The sequence below is a fragment of the Lepidochelys kempii genome, chromosome 3 (genome assembly GCF_965140285.1).
Source record: "Lepidochelys kempii isolate rLepKem1 chromosome 3, rLepKem1.hap1, whole genome shotgun sequence".
Lineage (NCBI taxonomy): Eukaryota > Metazoa > Chordata > Testudines > Cheloniidae > Lepidochelys > Lepidochelys kempii.
This window is the reverse complement of record NC_136382.1, coordinates 109,018,453-109,039,241: the sequence shown is the minus strand read 5'-3', so window position 1 is coordinate 109,039,241 and position 20,789 is coordinate 109,018,453. Positions and strand designations below refer to the sequence as shown.

Sequence of the window (20,789 nt, the reverse complement as noted above, 5' to 3'; positions counted from 1 at the left end):
GCCTTGCTCAGTCTCCTTGCATGTGTACACAGAAGGAGATACAAACAGATCCATTAATTTCTCATCTGCTTCCCTCTCTGTCTCTAAATAAATAAAATACTGCAGTGCAAAAAGGCATTTGGGTTACACGAGCAGAAGTCTTCCATAGTTTTTAGTTTGTTGTTTTCCCCCAGGGTGAAGAATTGGGGAGCAGTGGATCCAGTTTATGTAACAAGGGAGAAGAAACAAAGTGTGCAAAAAGAAAGGAGCAATACTGGTGTTCAAGCAGGACCCTGTGGGAAGAAGGAACAGTATTCTTCAGAATGCAGCCTCTAGTCTTGATTTCAACACCTGGGAACTGGAGGAAAAAACTGCCTTGGCTGCAGGTCATAAGAAAGACCCTACTCAGGAATACTTTCAAGAAACTCCTCTACCATTGGGTAAAACAGGAACATGGGCCACATAGATGAAAGTCCTAACCGACAGAATGAAACACCATCATGAAAAATACTCCTCAGAAGTAAATGACCTGAAGATGATTACGTGGGCATGCCTGAACAATCTGAATCAACTGGTTAGTAAACTTATTTTTGCATCATTCTTATGGACTGCCTTCCATGTCCTAGTATGCTAATAAATGATAATCTATGACAAGTTATTGTAATAAAATTGTATTTTGGGTAGATTACTTATGAATTTCAAAATGTTTGAATGCAAATATAATTGGCATATTAATTTGTTGTAGGAATATTTATCAACTATATTATTACTGTTTCTGCTGGACTTCTGAAATTATTTTTTATTGCTCAATATAATCAAACATCCTAGGTGAAGATTTCCTGTTTACAAATAAAGTTCTATTAGACACTTATGAATTTTAACTTTTAAAACCATTTTTTCAACCTGTTTGGTATGCTGCTAGAGATAAGGATTTAAATATATTTAGATAATCCATATATTTATTAATTATCTTCCCTATAAAACCTGGTTTAGAATAAATTTTATCATTTAAAAGGTGGTACAAAGAGTTGCACTAGGAGGAATCTTGTATTCACAATCACTTTTTTAAAGCAGTGTACTGAGTAATATTCAGTGAGCGACTTCCTTTACCATTTTGTTTCAGGGTCCTTCTTAGACATAAGAGATTATGAACGTCCATCATCTGCAATGTGTACCACCAGCAGCACAGCAACTAAACACACATCAGACAGTAAGTTACCTGTATGCAAAAAAATAAAAATAAAAAAAGTACTGTCTTCATCATCCAGTAAAACCATGGATGCATTGTAATCAGGACCAGCAAATTTCAGCAAGACTCCATAGATGAAAAGATTGCTCGGTTCATTTATGCAACAAATTCCCCCCTTTCATCTTGTTCAGAACAAAACATTTCATTGACATGGTTCAATCATTACGACCAGGCTACACTCCACCCAGTAAAGCAGACACTGCTGGAAGTTTGCTGGATAGAGTGTATGACAAAGAAATTGAACAGCGCGCAAAAAACATTGATGGGAAATGCGTTAATCTGAGTCTTGATGGATGAAGCAATGTACACAATGATCCTGTTGTACTTGTCTGACAACAGAAGATGTTCTATCTTACAGAAGTTCTATCTTACAGAAACAACTGATACATCAGGGAATGACTATACAGCAGAATACTAAAAAGAAGGAGCAGTAAAAACTATAAAACTGTGAACAAATATTAAAGTATCAAGTGTGTAGCTTTATCCCAGAATGCTGCAAATGTAGCAAAGATGAGAAGAAATCTAGAAGATAATGGAGGGAACCTGAAACTCACAACATATGGGTGCAGACCTCATCTGATGTATATTTTAGCCAAAGACTTATGTAAAACTCCAGGAATAAAGGAAAATATTGTTGAAATTGAAAACTACTTCTGTAACAACCACTTTATTTCAGCTTCATGGGAGAGCAATAAGATCCAAACTATTTCTCCCCCAAGATGTACAATGGAACTCAGTGGCTGAATGTTTTGAGCTATTTATTAAGAACTGGCCTATTTTGATGACAACTTATCAAGAAAATTGTGACAAAATAGATGGAACTATCACAGACAAAGCAGCCAACATTGCACTAAAGAGAAATATAGAAGACATGCTGAATACACTGAAACCTATTTCCATAGCCTTGAACAAACTGCAGAAAGATTGCTGCTGTACTGCTGATACTGTTGAAATTTGGAAAGGACACTGAAGAAAGAAATACTCAAGAACAATGTTAAATTGTAGGCAGGAAAGAAGCAGATAGGTCAAGCACTTACTCCACCTCATTTTCTTGCCAATATTCTCAATCCAAAGTACTAGAGTAGATTCCTAACTGCTGAAGAAGATGCAACTGCTATGACATGGGCATCTAATAGTCACCCTTCAAGTCACACCAACCATAATAAATTTCAGGGCTTGAGGTGAACCATTCAAGAAGTATATGTTTGCTGATGTTTTAAAGAAAGTCTCACCACTCAAACAGGTGGAAGTCAGTAGCTAAGCACCTGGAACCATATCATGCTCAAGTGCTAAACTGGCTTCTGACAGCTGTAGCCTCTTTTGCAGGCATAGAAAGACTATTTTCTTCATGTGGACTAACACTCGAAGTTGAGAAATCAATTGGGAATTCAAAATGCAGGAAAACTTGTCTCTCTCTTTCAGCCTATGCATAAAAACAAAGAGGGAGGGATTGAGATTTACTAGTTTTAGAAGTGTGAAACACAGCCCAAGTAACTTAGGAGACTGTTGTCTCATTTTCAGCAGACTTAGGCAAGTAGGAACTTAAGCTCCAGTCACTTTCACTTAGGCATGTTTGAAATTCTTCCCAGGCTCACCTGAAATAATCAATTTTATTCACTGACTACAGTTAATACCTCTGTTTCTTTATTAAACCATTTAGTTGTAAATGTGAACTATGTCCTGATAAGAGAAGTTTGTGCCCACAACATTTAAGGTTGTTTTAATAAAAATAAATTTTATATGCTGTTTTGTGCATTTAATTAAATTCCAGTTACCATCCTAATCCAGTTTGACACAAATCATGACAAAAAAATTAGTTTTTTGTTGTTAGAAATAAGCAATATGTTATTCACTAATTTTCTAACATATTAAAATGTACAATTAATAAGAATCTGAAAATATTAAGCTATACAGTTGCTTAAATAAATGTATATAGTTACAGTATACTCTCTTAGGTAGCAAAAAGATGTACAAAATCTAGCACAAAGGCTTTATTTAGTTGGAAGTGAACATGTTTTAATGGTTATACCAACCAATGAGAATGCAACTTTGTTTAGAAAGTAACTAAAGTGCAAATGGAAAACCTGATTAACATCGACTATTTAAATCAAGGATTTCAACTTGGTAATTTAAATCAGGATTTAAATTGCCTTGATTTAAAATCAATCCACCCTGCTTTCCAGAGTCATTCAATCTAACATAGACAACTGTTCTGTAGCAACAGAAACTACAACTCCTTTCACGCTCCTCCGGTGTGGCTGTACCGCTTCCAGCTCTGCCCCAGGCCTTCCATGCAGCTGTGTCTCCTGAGTCCTCCTGCCTGGGATCTGTACAGCAGACACCTACGGCACAGCAGGAGGAGGACAGTCAGACCCCCTCCCCCAGGTAACTGTGGGATGGATGTGGATCACGGGGAGGGGCCAGGCTGGGGAGGAATCACATGGGGAGGTCACATGCCTCCCCCTATGAGTGCAGTGTACCAGCAAGAAATGATTTCTACTTGCTCCACTGTTTATTCCACTATGGAATTAGTAGTTTTAGTATTCATCATGCTACTTTTTTACAGGATGGCCAAGTCTAATTCACTTGAATTAACTGACTAAGTACATTACCTATTTTGCAGTATATATGTATATATATAAAAAACACCTTGGAGGGTCATATGCTCCCCCTTCCACTACATAACGTGGGAGATGTAGATGGGCAAAGTCAAACAGTAAGAGTTTGACTGAAAAAGTCAAAAATTTGAGTCAAACAATAAGTCCTCCCCAAAGATAACAAAACTTGAAATTCCTGATATTTCTAAGGAAAAATACAAGCTGAAGAAAACTGTTTTCCTTTTGGAGGAAAAAATAGCCAGACTACCTTTAAAAAGTAAGAGAGATCCCATCCAAGAAAAAAAAATATTTTCAGTTCATGTTTAATAGTATTCCAAATCCTGGAATTGAGGGCGGATCATTTACAGTACCACATTTTAAAACTTACCACAATGTTGTATATGTGCTGGGTGGTCTCATTTTTCAAAACACTACGTAGGAGATACATATTTGTACTATTAATACTACAAACCTGATATTGTTTCAAAAAATTGTATTGAAAATTATAAACAACTATTTTAGAACATACTATTCTCTAAAGAATACCAGCTTGTTAAATAAAATGAATTAATTGGAAAATACAGTTATATTTGCAATTACAAACACATGTTGTAACTCTGAAGTCCAGATGGTAATGCAAATAGGCTGTACAAATCTCCATTAAGAATTCTAGAAAAAGAATGACCAATTCTCTCTTCCAAGCTCTGGTCTTTCAGTGCTGTTATTTAAAGACCAACTTCTGGTCCTCCAACATAAAGCTGGAATAAAACTAGAAAAATCTGATCTAGCTACACTAAATACTGTGCAACAACATAGCTGTCAATGTATTTAGACTGATTAAAAAACAGGATTTTTTAAAAAAAAATACATGAATTTAAAATTGCTGACTTTAATAAGAGGATACTCATGGTCATTGTGATGAATAACCCTTTCATTTACTCTCAAGGGAGACAGAAATAGGCCAGATCTAGGCCCTCAGTCAAAGGAAAGGTACCGGGGGCTGCCCCATAAAGTACGAGGAAGATGCTGGCTACGGTCAGAGCAAACACAAGAAAAGTTTAAAATATTATGAGGAAGATGACAATGGGCAATAACTTGATCTGTAGACTTGCAAACTTTACCTAAAAAGTATCAGGTTTTAATCTTTGAAATGGTCAGTATTAATACCTGCGTCTTTAATATTCAGATTATTGCACTTCCACAAAACAATTAAAATAACACACTACCTCCAAGTACACTGTCAGAGTCAATCCAATGCACTTTCTAAAACCTTACTTCAGCTTTAACAATCAGATACTCCAAACATCCCAAACACTTTACACAGAGCTAACAATAGCAAAATCAATGGCTTTCCAAGTTAAAAGCTTTACACAATCTAATAGATTCTGAACTTAAGCCTCATAATAAAATTAATTCAATATAACTTTCTTTTTATGAGTGTCAGGAGAAAGCATTTTTTAAAAAGTCTTCCTTGTCTCATCACTATCTGTTTGCTTAGTATGTAACATGAGATATATACACACTATAAAGGAAGAAGCCACAAAAAAAACTTAAGAAAATTGTTGACAAGGTTTGAAGACAGGTTTTACATTTGCTCAGTTTCTCTTATGGACATAACCAAGGGAAATGAAAATCCACCTGTTTTTAAAAATACTAGCTGAAAGAATAAAAGGAGATTCCCCTGTCCCGTTTTTTTTTCTTTGGTTTGGGGGGGAGATTTAAAAACATATGTTTTATCTCTGGCCCTCATTACTATAGTATCCAAGTGCTTCACAAACTTAAAATATATTTATCCTCACATCTCTCCTTTGACATAGGAGAATACTATATTCCCCATTTTCTAATGCTGAACTGAGGCACAGAAAGGCTAAGTGACTTGTCTAAGGTCACAGAAAAAGTCTATGGCAGACTTGATCCCAAGTCTTTGACTATTGCCCTAACACTGGAGCATCATTCCTCTCTTTAATGGCCAGCGTGAAAATGTTTCACAAACGGCACCTTTGCTTGCCTTTGTTAGAAACTTAGAGGATCAGCAGGTTGAAGAATGAAATACACTCATCCCTAAAGCTGGTACTTCAAGGCAAAGACTGACCTACATTTTCAGGACCATTTGGGGAACTTTGCAGTGTAACTGTCTATGCTGTACCCATTCAACAGATGAAAACATCAGTCTTCAAGACTTATCAGTCACACCTATTGTGAGCACTTAATTCATATGAAAGACACAAGCAATGGATTCTGTATGCAATGGAAAGGTTACAGTTCTAATTCTTGGTTAAGGCAATTTACCATATTCCCTATTAAATCCAATCTTGTAGAGATCGTAACATTGCTGTTTTTTAAGAGCACTACTATGTTCCAATATATTAATGTGAAAACACTAAATTTGATATTAGAAATGAGTAAGAGTTTAGTAAAAAGGTAAGTTTGACATCTTTTTCAAATACTTGAGAAACTGCTTGAAAAGTAGAAGCAGACAAGTTCAATTAACTGCAGTCATGGGTTACCACATCTAAGATGACACAACTCGTTCAAAGAAAGAAGTCAAAAAATGGGATTGTCTACACACAAGAAAAATAACTCTTGAGCAACTACAGTTTGTGAAAGCTACAGAAGAGGGTCTGTTATGTTGGCCCTGAAGCAATATACATTGCGACATCTGAGTCATATTCACTCAGTATCGAGATTTTTCTCATCCCAACCCGTACTGGCCTCTAGTGGGAAGGATGTCATTCTGTAATAATCCCTAGATCTGAGCTACTGTAGGATTAGCATTGTTAGCTCCAAACAGTCTCATCCAGCTCTCCTCAGCCAAGAAAAAACACCACAATGCAGACTAAAGGGTGGATGGGAAAAGGAACTCCTTTATTTGAAGAGTAGGGTGGGTGCGTGGGATGGTACAAGGTCGGGGAAGTAACACATGCTTTCTAAATTAAACCTTGCATATTAATAACCAAAATGAATTTTATATAATCAATGTCAATTTAGAAAAGAAAAAAAAATACATTAATTCCACAACAGGTCTTCAGATTTATAGCACACCTGTTTTAGAAGAGTATACTGCAGAATCATACCACCAATCTACATTCCTATGAAACATCCATCAAAGACTGATCATGTACAATTATATGTGGTTGTCAGTAAGTTGGGAAGGGGCAGAGAAGGAAAGTGTGAAATCACTGCATTTTCAATGGTCGTTTCTTTTGTGATTTGAGTATTTAGCAGTGAGATGTATGTTTTGCAATATGAAATATGTTTGGCGAAGATATCTTAATATTTTATGATTAAATGGAAACAGTCAACTTGCAAATAATTTTCTGAAAACGACTGCTTTTATTGTGATTTTTAGCTTTTACCGTATTTTTTTCCCTTTTTGTCCAAATCAAACAGGGATATATGAGATTAGGTAAAATGAGGGGTAACCCCAGCAGAAGAGATTCAAATCCCTGGTTCTCAGGGTCAAGGAATTTACTAAAGGCCTGATGTTCTTTAATCACCTTATTAGGACACTAAGTGCTTGTCTATACAAGGAACTTAGTGCAGAGTAATTTAGGGTGTAAATGCAAAGTGCAAAGGCGCTTCTAGTGTGAAGTAAGAGAATCCACACAGGGAGTTAGTGAGAAATCACTATTAGTGCGCTTTAAATTCACATCCATGCTTACCCTACATATCCCTGTGTAGACAAGCTGCCAGATGCAAGAGAGTGGAGATGCTGATCTCAACTTGGGCTCCTCTGCAGAGAATTTTGCCCAAAATGACAAGTTCCAGGGAGATGCCAATGGGAATTATAGTTAGCTGGATGACAGAATAGGTTGGAGCTAGAGCTGGGCAAATCACTGATTTGGCAATTAAAAAAAACAATAGCACCCAAATCAAATTTGAAAAATTCCAGACAAATTTGGCAAATTGAAGTCCATTTCAGATTAAATTAAACATTTTATTCGACTGAAAACATTTTGTTCTGGCCATTTTTAAAGGGCTAGATTCACAAAATAGCCAGAGGAGAATGAGTTGGTGTAAGGAACATTCTGAGAGAGGTTAAAATGGAGATTTCATGATCCTCAGGTCTGTACTGAGGTCCTAGACCGAGGGTTATTCTCTGACCAGTGGGTAAGTAATAGGTTTAATGGTTTACTTAAATCAAAGAATACACACCTGAGAAAACAAGTTTTAATTTCTGAATCATATCTGTTCTATATTTCCATTTCTGTCCATCCCCTAGTATTTTTAAACAATATCACCAGCTTGATTTCATTGTTCTAATAATTTCCATCAAATACATTTGGCAATTATTAACTTTTATTAACCTTTCTCGTAAGTGTTTGCTAAACACACAACTACTTGTTCTTCTGCTGCAACAATAAGGGCAAAAGCATAGAGTACAGTTTCTCCCTTGCAATCCTCTTAAAGGAATAAGTGCCCACAAACAAAGACAGACGAAGGAAAATACTTGATATAGGATGAAGGAAACCCATCTTCAAGAAACTGAAATTGAGGACAACTTATAATTTATCCCATATATTCAAAACATGGGTCACAGCACACCACAAACTAGGTGTCTTATTCCTTAAATATTCCAGAAAAACAAAAGATTAAAATCTATTCCTTAATGTGTAACCTCAAATCATACACTTAAAAAAACCCCATAAAATCTGTTTCCCCATTGCTATTAGCAATACGGAAAACAGATTGTTCAACCATGGACAACATGTGAATCAGTTTGAACTCTGAAGTCTTAGTAGGTACCATCCTACAAAGAAACTTTGTTGCAGACATGTAATAAATGTATGTTTCCTTCCAGTATGTAGGAACTCCACAGAACTCACCTTTTAATAAACAAGAAATCTTCTGGGCACAATATTTTATGCTTTTGAATTCTAATAAGCCCTCGTTAAATGTATAAAGTACATAATTGACAAAGATTTTTTTCAATAGAAAGATCTAATACCATTTAGTTATATACTGCTTCAAAAAAAGATTAAATGGTTACTCAAAATTTTCCTAATAAGCAAAAATGTATCAAGTTACAGTAGAACATTGTTTCTGCAACTATAACCAAGCACAATGGGAAAAATATTTCTTGCTGTCTATAGTCAGTCCTGTGCCTTAATAATAGCCAAGTTTTTAAATTTACCACTTATGCTAACACTTTACTGGAACTTGAAATTTCAGTTGAGGCTAATTTTGAAAAACACAAAGTAGGTTTTCATTAAGAAACATATTACAGTATGTCAAATACAGGTGAGGGTGAGAGGGTCTACACTGTAGCTGCTGTATAAAACAAGCAGACAGAAATAGCTTGGTAATGCTAAACAGAATGATCCTATAGAACTGCAATACACTACACAGTTCTCAGCCTTAGAAGACAAGAAGGCCAAGCAGAGCTTCCTTATTCTTTATCACTTGTCACAAGAAAAAATGACATTGGATCTACTGCAGGTAGAAAAGGTCAAGTCTGCCAACATTTTATTACTCCCCAAACTCCCCAAAGTGGAAAAACCCCATTTAACTGCTGAAAAATGTTGGCCAGAGGCTTTTTCCTCTGTTCCACTCAGCTTTTCAACCAAACTATGGCCAGCTAGAGTTCTGGGAGAAGTAAGCAACTTGAAATCTTGTATGTGTTTTCTTCCCTTGCATTTCAGGAAAATCACTAATACACATGCTGAGTAAGGGCTTTTTTAACTGTCATCTGTCCAAAAGATTAATTTGAAGATGATGGGAGAAGGAGAAGGGAGAGCTGAAAAAAAAAAAAATCTAAGGATCAAATTCTTTTTGCACCTATTTTACACCAGTTAGTCCAATGATTTAAACAGAGATACTTCAGATTTATAACACTGTGTTATCAGAATCAGGCCCTATATCTCTGCTTCTTAGAAGTTGCTGGAACACACTGACTATTATCACTTATACTATTTTATACTGCATTTACTGGATATGGAAATATGATTTATGTACGTACTATAGTGTTGAAAAGATTCAGGGACAATAGTGTTGCTTTCAGTACACCTGCACAGCTATCAATAACCTTTAAATTAGAGCTACAGTAAGTAAAATGAACACAATTTAGTTAATAAATATACTCTTGAAAATTTACAGGTTAATTTGAAAAGAGCCAAGAGTGAAAGGTTGAAAAAAATCAGTATCGAAGAAGTTTCCTTCATCAAACCTCTACAACAGAAGTGAAAACTTAGTTACAAAAACAAGTAATTATCTCTCAAACACAGTTATTTTGCAAGTTTATTTTCCAGTCAGACTGTCTTTGATATTACTTGGGGACATCTTTTTCTTTAGATATTGAACAGGCCAGAGATTTATTATCAGAGTTTTCCTCCTTGTGTTTAGAAAATGACATCCCTTGAAGAAATCATACAGTTCTATTAAACAATCTACCCTCCACACATATTACTTAATGAAGGAAGAATTCCACCTTGTTCACCATTAATCACCTATGCCCTTTTCTCCAGTGGAGCTATATAACTTTTCTTTTAGACATTACTAGATAGTAAATCTGATCATCAGTGGGGTGTGGAAACAGCTCGGCACTGAACAAGCACCACTGAGAAGACCTTGCTATATGATTAACACAAACTATTTAATACAGCCTAGAAAAGGAAATGCTCAAAAAAAGTCTTTTACAATACACATTTTAAAATAAACATAGTTTAAGCCCAAGGTGTATTCTTTAAAAACTATTATAGTCTAACAATAAATAAATACTTCTAAATGTATATCTTTCTATTTAAAATTTTCTGTTTGCTATTTTTGTGAGACAAACAATATGTTACACTTTGCTTCTTGATTTTTAGTTATTACTTAGAGGTAGAAAATCCAACTTCGAACTCAAGTACCAAGGTCTGTTCATAACACAGACTTAACACCCACTATCCATTGAAACGGGGGTGGGGGGAAGGACACGAAGGGAGGGAACAGCAGGAAGTTACATATAGAAGGAATATCAAGGAGTGGTCACTACTGACAATTTTACTGCTAAACAATGTGCAGAAATGCCCTTCACCCCTGGCACTGCCAACACTCATGAACGTGTTTAACTTTAAAACCTTGAGTAGTCACAAGAAGTCAATGGGAGTACTCATCACAGTAAAGTTAAAAACACACATTTATAGGATTGAAGCCTATCTCCTTGATCCTGAAACTCCTTGTCCCTGCATCAAATCCCACCAACATGGAGTTCAAAAGGGCTCTCCAGCACATCAACACACCAGAAGTTGCAGGATTGGAGCCATACAATATAGCAGGAACAGTTTCATTGCTAGAGATGGGTCGGATGTCTATTTGTATGAAACACTACTTAAAGTTTTGAAATAATTTCAGTGATGACTGATTCTTTTGCTCTGTGACATTTAAAAGGATTCAGAATCTATACAGTGTTTGGTTTTGAAAACAAGATGTCATCACTTTTTACTTTAAGTTGTAATGAGAAACATTATGTCACTGGAACATATTCTTCTGCTATGTTCAATAACACAGTAAGCACACTTAAGTGACCAAATGGAAAAGTCAAGGCCACCTACACTAATTTAAAGCTCAAGCAGGGAAGTACCATAAATGATATAAAGCTAATTGGCACTTTATCTCCTCTCCCTTAAGTACTTATTCACTGAAGTACAAATATCACAAAATACATTCAAATATCACAATATATTAAGGTGTGATAAAAAGTTAGTTTTTTCCTACATACTCCTGAGAACTTATATTAGATTTCAAAACAAATATATAAATCAAAAAAACGAGAAATTATATTGGTTAATCATCAAACATTTCTGCATTTAGTTTCATCAGAACAAAAACCTGCACTTACTTGCTTACATGAAACTCTATTATTTGTATGACGTAGTTAGACATTGTGTTACATCTGATAACGAAAAAGCACTTCAGGAGCTAGCTAGTGCTTCCTGTCACATACAAGATGACTTTGTGTTGTGTTTTACTAGAACCATCCAGCAATTATTATTATAAACCTCTAGTTTTCCTGTTATTTTACAGATGCCTTATTCAACTTGTTGATATTCTAGTACTGTATTAGCATATTATTTGTGTGCACGAAATAAAGAATAGCATCATTCTTGTGCCTCCGAGTTGCCTATGTTTTTCAAAACACTGCAAGCCTGCATTTTCAGTTTACCTCTGTATACAAAGAAGTACTTTATTAAATCATTGGTTAAAAAGTTCCTTTCCCCATTTACTTTCTGAAAATATACTACTACAACTCCAAGAAGTTACCTCCTGATAAAGTTATCTCAAAGGGGAAGAATAAGTCATTTAAGAGACAGAAACAGTACACCTAAAACTTAGGTTGACCTAGCTATGTTGCTCAGCGATGTGAATAATTCACACCCCGGAGAGATGTACTTAGGCCAGGCTAAGCCCCAATATAGACACCACTAAATGAATGGAAGAATTCTTCTGTCAACTACTACTACCTCTCGAAGAGGTAGATTAACTACAGCAATGAAAAAAACCCTTCTGACAGTATAGCAAGGGTCTACACCAGTGCAGCTGTGCTACTGTAGTGTAGACAAGCCTTAAGAAAATATAATTTCCTCCCTGCTGAAAATGAGTGAGGGCCATTCTACAGTACAGTGCTACATAAACGCAGCTACACTGATGCAACTGCGCCACTGTAACATGTCTGGTGATGCGCTATGCTGTCGGGAGAGCACTCTCCCGTTGGCATATACTTCAGCAAGAAACATAAGCTATGTTGGCAGGAGAGCATCTTCCGCCGACGTAGCACTGGCGTGAACAGCGCAAAACTTGCATCCACGTAACCTGAGCAACGTAAGTTAGATTGACTTGGGCTGTAGGGTAGACCTGCCCTTAGAAAGAGGAAATGTCAAATAATAACAAATGAAGATTTTAAATATCTAGAAGGATACACAAACACCTGCCTCAAAAGATGAGGAAAGTGAACTGCTGAAGGCAAGACAATTCAGCAGCAGAGCTGGGAACAGAACCAAGCTCCCCTCAATCCTAGTCTGTTTCTCCATTTTAAGAGTCTACTTTTATATATTTCAAAGAGGCATTTGAAAACCTCCATCACTGATTTTTTTAAAATCCCTTATTAAAACTATTCCAACTTCTAAGCAAAGACAAGGAGGAGTACTTGTGGCACCTTAGAGACTAAAAAATTCATCTGGGCATAAGCTTTATAGGGAGGTGAAGGTGGTGCCACTGGGTGGTATTTTGCTAGACGTTGTGTCTTGGGCATTAATCACTGAGGGTTGGGCGGCGACCCAGAATAGGTGCTCCCTTAATTAAAGGCAACGCTAAATTTGGAACAAACATTAATTTTTCGCACCGGATTAAAAGTGGACAAATTTAGTCGTGGTACAAAACGATGTATTAGGTTAGTATTCCTAACTCCACCCCCGAAAAAGTGGTCTGTCCCGGGAGGGGGGCGGGGGGGACGCGGCCCGCCCGGATTGTAGCTCGGGTCGGGCCTGCAGATCAGGACCCAGCGAGACGCGGGCCCAGGGGGCTGCGGTTAGAAGGGGCGTTGGGGGCGGGGCAGGGGACACAGTCACGGGGTGGGGGCGTGGCTGTCGGGGACCGGTCGGTGAGTGGGGGGCGGGGCGGGGCTCTCGTGGCCGTGGCAGCCTCACTCACAGTAATACGCCACCACCGGCTCCCGCTTGTCCAGCTCCTGCCCGGTTCGCAAGTGATGCTGGAGGCTCCTGAACTGCTCAGGCAAAGGAGGAAGGGCCGCGGCCGCCATGACGCCCCAGTCGGACCCGCGGCGCCAGCACTAGCAACAACAACTAGTCCCACGCCCGACCCCCGCGGTCCACTTCCGCTTCCGGTGCCGCGGCAGCCGCCGGCCGAGGCGTGCGGGGGGGGGGGGGGGGGGAGAGCGTGGCGCCTCGCTCCTGCAGCAGCGACACCTGGTGAGCGACGGGGAAAAGTGAGGCGGGGAGGGCTGCCACCTGCGGCGCGAAGTGGCGTAGTAGGGAGCGCGCCGGCCTGGGAGCGGGGCGACTCGCGTTCGAAGCCCACCGCGGACACGAGCCTCCCTTTATCCGCGAGCTTTAGCAATGGGGCTAGCCTGTGGTCGCTAGTGCAGCCGCTGCGGGCCTGTTCCTAGCCACAAAGGGGAGACAAAAGTTGTGGCCTCCTCTACTGTGTGGGTTCCCCTGTCAAATAGAGCAGGGCTGCTTAGGCGGCAGCTGTGATCATAAGGGAAGCCGTGGGTCGGTGCAAAGGGTGGCGTATAGGCACGTGCCTGAATGTTGCTCTCAATTGCGTTAAGGGGTGGAAGTGACTTGTTAGTGCTCTGTACCCTTCCTGTCTCATCTTAGCTTTTGCTTCCTCTAGCAAACAAATAGCACAGCCCTCACCCTTGAAAGTTTAGGTTGCACTATGAGGTTTTCAAAGGCACAAAAAGGTAATTGGATGTAAAATTCCCAGAGACAGTCAGTCCTATTTGGGACTAAGCACCTCCCCTCTAGAGTCGATCTCTAGAGGATGTATAGGTTAGTTTTATTTGAGAACAAACCATAAGACAAAAGTTTTATTCAGAACAGTTGTGATTTAGCAAACCATACTATGGCAAGCTGGCAGATTCACCAGCCTGGAACAGTGCATTCCTAGTGGACCTACAAGCTATGCTTCTTAGGAAATTTTTCCTTCGAGTCTTCATGCCTCCCCTGTGGCTCTTATTTGGATATGGCGGGAGAGGACGGGGGCAAAGGGAAACTTGGATGCAAAGCTGCTTAAGAAATGGAGCTGCTTAAGTGATTCACTGTAAAGTGGGCACTTTTCCTGGAGAACCTCTGCACTCTACAACCCCCTTCAGTCATCTCCCCTGTTGCACATCTGAATGGATTTTTTTCCATTTATTTTTACATGGTTAAAAATGTAGCAAATACATGCTTGAATGTGTCATGAGTTGGGACATGGGAGGATGGAGGGGATTAAATATGATGGAGTGGACAGGGGACTGGATGGGATAGAAAGTTGTGAGGGGACTGGAGCATTGTGGTATTATGCTGGAGGTTGGGTGGACCCCAGCAAGCATGTATTTGATATATGGGCAATTACATGATGTCACCACCTCACTGTAACTGCTGGGCCTACTAGCTGCCTTATATTCAGGGTACATGAAGGAACTGTTAAATGCCCATTTAGTGATAATTGAAACAATGAAAGTCATTGCCCGAAGACTAGACTGAATGCAAATGCTGGGGCTAGGGATTGTTTTGATTGCTCTATGTGTGTGTGTCAGAAACAGCCAGAGAAGTAGAAAGCCAAGAGAGCAAGAGGAGAACTTGTAGCATGACCATGAGAGAAAGCCAAGAGAGAGCTTTTGGGGCAGAGTATTGTCTGGAAAAAGGCTTGGAATTATGAACAAGGAAATTCCCCCTTGTTGTATGATTCCTATTGTGTTCCAGAAAACAGAACTTTGTGTACCTTTTTTGGAAATAAACAAGCTTGCATCAAAGAAATACCTGACTCCTTCAGTTTCTCCTCCTAATAGAAACAACCTGCAAGACCCTGAATTTTGGCTAATTGCTCTGGCTGGAAAGGGGTAACAGTGGGGACAAAGACCTAGTGCAGAAAATGGAAGCATGGAATAAAGGTGCAGACAAGGGTGTGAAGAAAGCTTCAGGTAAGGGCATAAATAAAAAGGAAGTATAAAAGGTATCAGGGAAGAGAGGTCTGATGGTTTGGAGGACCAGGAGGGTGGGACTTGGGGGATGCTCAAATCTGGGAGTTCAGAGAGGGGCTGTAAAGGTTACAGACAGATATGGCAGAGGGAGCCATGGAGAACAGGGAAAGGGTGTGGTTTTTTAGGTTACACTTTAAATGCTTGAAGTTGTTTAACACTTTCAATATGGATAGAAGTATTTCCCTCCATTATCTAACCCCTCAGGTCCCATATAGCTATAATTCCATACACACACACTAGATGCAGATGTGTAGGGCCCTACCAAATTCACAGTCCATTTTGGTCAATTTCACAGTCATAGGATTTTAAAAATCATAAATGCCATGATTTCAGATATTTAAATCTGAAATGTCACAGTGTTGTAACTGTAGGAATCCTGACCCAAAAAAGCATTGCGGGGGCAGGGAGGGATGTCGCAAGGATATTGTAAGGGGGTCGCAGTATTGTCATCCTTACCTGTGTTGCTGCCTTCAGAGCTGGGCCCTCAGCTAGCAGTTGCCGCTCTCCGGCAAGCTAGCTCTGAAGGCAATGCAGAAGTAAAGGTGGCAATACCACGACCCCCCTACAATAACCCTGCGACCCGCCCACCTCCCCCAAGTCCCCTTTTGGGTCAGGACCCCGTTTGAGAAATGCTTGTCTTCCCCATGAAATATGGTCTTTTGTGTGCTTTTACCCTATACTATGCAGATTTCACAGGAGGAGACCAGATTTCACGGTCCGTGACATGTTTTTCATGGCCACGAATTTGGTAGGGCCCTACAGATGTGCAAAGAACCGCAAAAGGGAAACTGTACTTGGTGTGCCTCATAACATCTGTTAGAGAAGGCTGCCCTCTTTCAAACCCTGCACGCTAATTCCATTTAAACCCTTTTTCCTCATTTTAGAAAACAAGGAAATTGCCTCGTCTGCCCTCTTCCCACTCCCCCCATCACCAAATACCCCAAACTTTGTTAATTTGAAATTAAGTTCACTCAATAAAGATTTATACAATCTGAAGAGAAACTAGAACAGGTTATTCAAGAGCACATATCCAGTTTCTCAAACTTGTCCTCAAGCCCAGAACCTTTACTCTAACCTCAGCAAGATCCTATACTGTTCTGTTTCTATCTAAAATATTCTGAGGCCAGAACAAAGGTTGTACAAGTGAATATAATTTTGGGTAACTGGATGTGTACATTTTGGGTGATTTTACATTAGAATAGAAAGAGAGTTTGTTGTGGAGATTGTCAATCGGTGCAGCTGGACATTATAATTGGGTTTCAAGGCACCTGAGCTTTGGTTGGTGTGGATGTTAATGTTGTCTTAACTAATTATTTCCTTAATGTTTGGCAACTATATTGATAGAAAATCCAGTTCAGCAGCCTTAACTGCTAGTTAAAGTTTTTTTTGTACGGATGATTTATAAGATTTCCCTTGGCTCTGGATTTCAGGCGTATCTCACTGCAATGCCAACAAATGTTCACCTGTGTTCCTGGTACTTAGTGTTGCCTTGTTACCTCCAGAAGAAGGCAAGCAGCGAAGGCCTTATAAATACATAATAATTGAGAGCTCCTAGCAATGTAAGGTTCATTCATCAGGGATTGCCGACAACTTCCACCACACGAGAAAACTCAAGCCTGGCCAAGACTGTCCAAAGTCAGATCTCCTATAAAGCCCCAGCCTTCTATGAAGCTGGTCTCCCTGCAATACAACTCCTGCAGATAGAAAGCTGTGGGTACCCTGTCTGCTGTCCCTTCAGGGTGAATGCTCCCATGGCTACAACAGCTTTTGCAGTTTACACCTCCCTACACCAGCACGAGTGAATCTGGTTAATAGTGTGACCTTTATAGCGACCAGATTATTGATACAACTTCACATTTTTCATTCTGTGCAGTATTTATCTCATATCTTGTGCAGTAATACATTTCATACATGGAGATGTATTTACATTTTAATGCATGGGAAAGGAGCACTCCAGATATCCAATTGAGAGTACATCTACAACATTTGCTGCTTCCATTTACATTAAGAAAATACTTGTTGCCTCTGATATAATATTCTTCATAATTATACTTCATGCTGAGGCCACATAAATCACCTTCACAGAGGAGCGAGCCTATGTAAAACAGAGTTTGAAAATGGCTTGAGAGATGCATTTTGGGCCCAATTCTTCACTCCTTACTGAGGCAAAACTACTATTTAGTTCAATGGGAGTTTTTCTTTATTAAGAAATGCAGGATTGCATCCTATAGAAGGAGGATTATTAAGCAACTTAACCTTTAGGGCATTACATACAACAGCTTATGCATTGAACAAATTACATGTAGTGTTTAGAATGAGAGCTGGTGGAAAATCTTATTTTCTAGATCAAAGTGTCTCCTGTTTGTGTTGTAATGATACAGTTTGTACAGATTCATTGAATAAATTTATTTTCTTGTTAAAAGTAGCTGCTTCCTGTAATAATTTCAAAAAATAAAATAGAATATTTTGACTACTATATTCTGACATTTTATACACTACTTCTCATGTCATGAAATAATGTAAATAATATAAAATGAAAACAATTTGTTTTGAAACAAACATTCAAAAAATTTTCAAAAATGGATTGGTTTTGGAATGAAAACAAATTTCAAGATGTCAAAATTTCTCTCAAAATTCCAAGTTTTGAGTATCCTAGGCCAGGAGATGCTGTGGCCTAAAGGCTGGGTAATGGCCTGTGGTTTATAAGACTTGGGTTCAATTTCTGGCTCTGTGAAGGGACTGCTTGGTGAACTTGAGCACTTTTCTTTGCCTCAGTTTCCCCATTGCTATATGGGGATACTCATAGTGTCCAGCTCTCCTTTGCAAAGCACTTTGAGATCTATTGATGAAAAGTCCTATATAGAATCTAGGAATTATTATTATTTGTAATTAACATGAGGTCAGGTGGTCTATTTGGAAAGCATTTGAATTTCATCACTTAAACAGAACTATGAAACACTAGGGAAAAACCCTGACAACATTATAATTACTGATCTATATTTCGTGTACAGAGATGAACTGGATTGTCAATAGAGTCACACATTTTTGTATTTTTATACATAAAGAGGTTTATTGTACCTGAGATTACAAATTTACTTGGGAAAGAACAGATCCTGTATATATGTAAAAACAGCTGGATGGATATTTGATATATACAACAAAAATAAGTATATACTGACCAAAGTACATGTTATATTCAGCAAGCAAAAAACAAGAGCAGTCCCCCGGCCCTTGTTGTATTTCAAAATATCAAATAAATAATTAGTTAAGTGTGTTTGGCCAAACATATTGCATTCATTTATAATATTAAGACAAGAAAAATATCACTTGTTTCCATGGGAAGAGTCAAAAGATTAATCTATAGTACAAAAACATATTAGAATTTAGGATCTCATCATTAGCCAGCTCATAAAACTAATAGAACTAGGTAACCTGTATACAGTTTACATTGATATGAGTACAACAGCAACCAAATCCTGTATGCTTTACTCACTTGAAGTCACTGGGACTACCTGTGTGGATCACGATTACAAGATTTGCACAATTGAGCCTGTTGGGACAACTTACATGAATAAAGTGAACAGGATTTGGCCTCAGCTTACTGTAAAAGTTGTATTTGGATTCCCCACAGAGATTTCAAAGGTAAATTAATTTTGAAAGACCCTTAAGCCTGTACGTTTTACAGCAACTTTTTGTCTGCTCTTATTTGTTAACTTTTAGTTTAACTGTCTTTTTTTTTTAATAAGTTAAATTTCGCAAATAAGTTAAGCTTTTCCCCCCTCAGTTTATCCTCAGCGCTATGAGCCTCATCCAATGCCCACAGAAGACGATGGAAGGACTCCCATTGACTTCAGTGGACACTGGACCAAGCCCTAAGGTCAGTTTAATTCAAGAGAATGTGTCAGAAAGTCTCTTGTTTTGAGACTTCATCAAAAGTAGGCACACTGGAATATGAAACTGAGGGTTTTTTTTATTTAGTTCCTATGGACAATGATGAAGCAGACAAGACAGCTTAACTTTTAGAAATCAGAACTGAGTGGCAAAAAATCTCCAACAAACAAAAAACCTAGGTGATTATTAGCACTCTAACTGTAAACACTTAAAAAGGAAAACTACCCCTTTCTTTCTGTCCAGTCTTCAAGAAACAAGATTAATTTTCATGTTAAAATTTCCATTAATTATGAGATGGAAACTGGAGTGCAAGAGAAGATGAGATATATTTTCTATAAAAGTCTAAGATGTGTAAATTATAAAAATACATTTAATTCAGAGAATATTTTTAATGCACAGAATATTTATGATTATTTTTATTTAACAGTATATAGTGCCATGGGTGAGTAAAAGTGGCGTGGCAAAAAAAAAATATATATATATATCTACAAGGCCCAGTCTTTCAGGCCATACTCCGGCAAAACTCTCACTGAAATCAATGCATGACTGGGCCCACAAGCAGCAGTGTCATCCTGACAGCTCTTTTGAAATTTCCTGTTAAAAATTAACTCACAGGGCCAGTTCCTCACCTCACCATATAATGAATATGTATGAATTATTAAATGCTACATATCTGAGGCAAGTTTAGGATCTGTACACTTTTACTTCATAAGTAAATATGAGCCATAAATATAAGCTCTGATTCATTACAAAGAAAAGGAAGAGGGGCTAAATTTTATCTTTAAATATAAAGATGAGCAGGGTAGGGGATTAAAGGAAGCTCAAGCTAGCTTTCTTTTTTAAAAGGGAATTTACATCTAGCATTGGACACAGATAAAATAGGTTTGGCTGTTGGAAGCTAGATTTAGACCTTGGTTCATACTAAAATCACAGCACAACCAGGAGTCTTAGTGAAGGCCAGGGATACGGTGGTTCAGGAATCAGGATGCAATGGTAGAGCTGCTTGAGAACATTTTAGAGCATTTTCTTGTACCATGTCAGGCATTACTGAAACATGAAAGCTCACTTCATGAGCATTAAAATTCACTGAACGAAAAGTTAATCGTGAGAGCATTTACGTAGTTTGGAAAGGCTTTCCCCTGCAGATTAATAATCACTCAATTTAAAAATAAACTTGTTCAAATGCATTTGTGCAGTTAAGTTACAAGTTCCAACAAGGGGTAAAGGGGGATGTCATAAATATAAAGGGAAGGATAAACCCCTTTAAAATCCCTCCTGGCCAGAGGAAAGCTCCTCTCACCTGTAAAGGGTTAAGAAGCTAAAGGTAACCTCGCTGGCACATGACCAAAATGACCAATGAGGAGACAAGATACTTTCAAAAGCTGGG

At 38.4% G+C, this 20,789-nt stretch overlaps 1 protein-coding gene across 1 annotated transcript in view; it reads right to left on the bottom strand.

Annotated features, from left to right (window-relative positions):
• VTA1 (vesicle trafficking 1) overlaps positions 1-13,653 on the bottom strand; it is a 75,898-nt gene extending 62,245 nt beyond the window's left edge. Inside the window, exon 1 of the mRNA XM_073337486.1 lies at positions 13,453-13,653. Within this exon, the coding sequence (XP_073193587.1) occupies positions 13,453-13,561 (109 nt within the window). The 5' untranslated portion in view covers positions 13,562-13,653. The remainder of the gene's footprint in view (positions 1-13,452) is intronic.
• Positions 13,654-20,789: the final 7,136 nt, after the last annotated feature.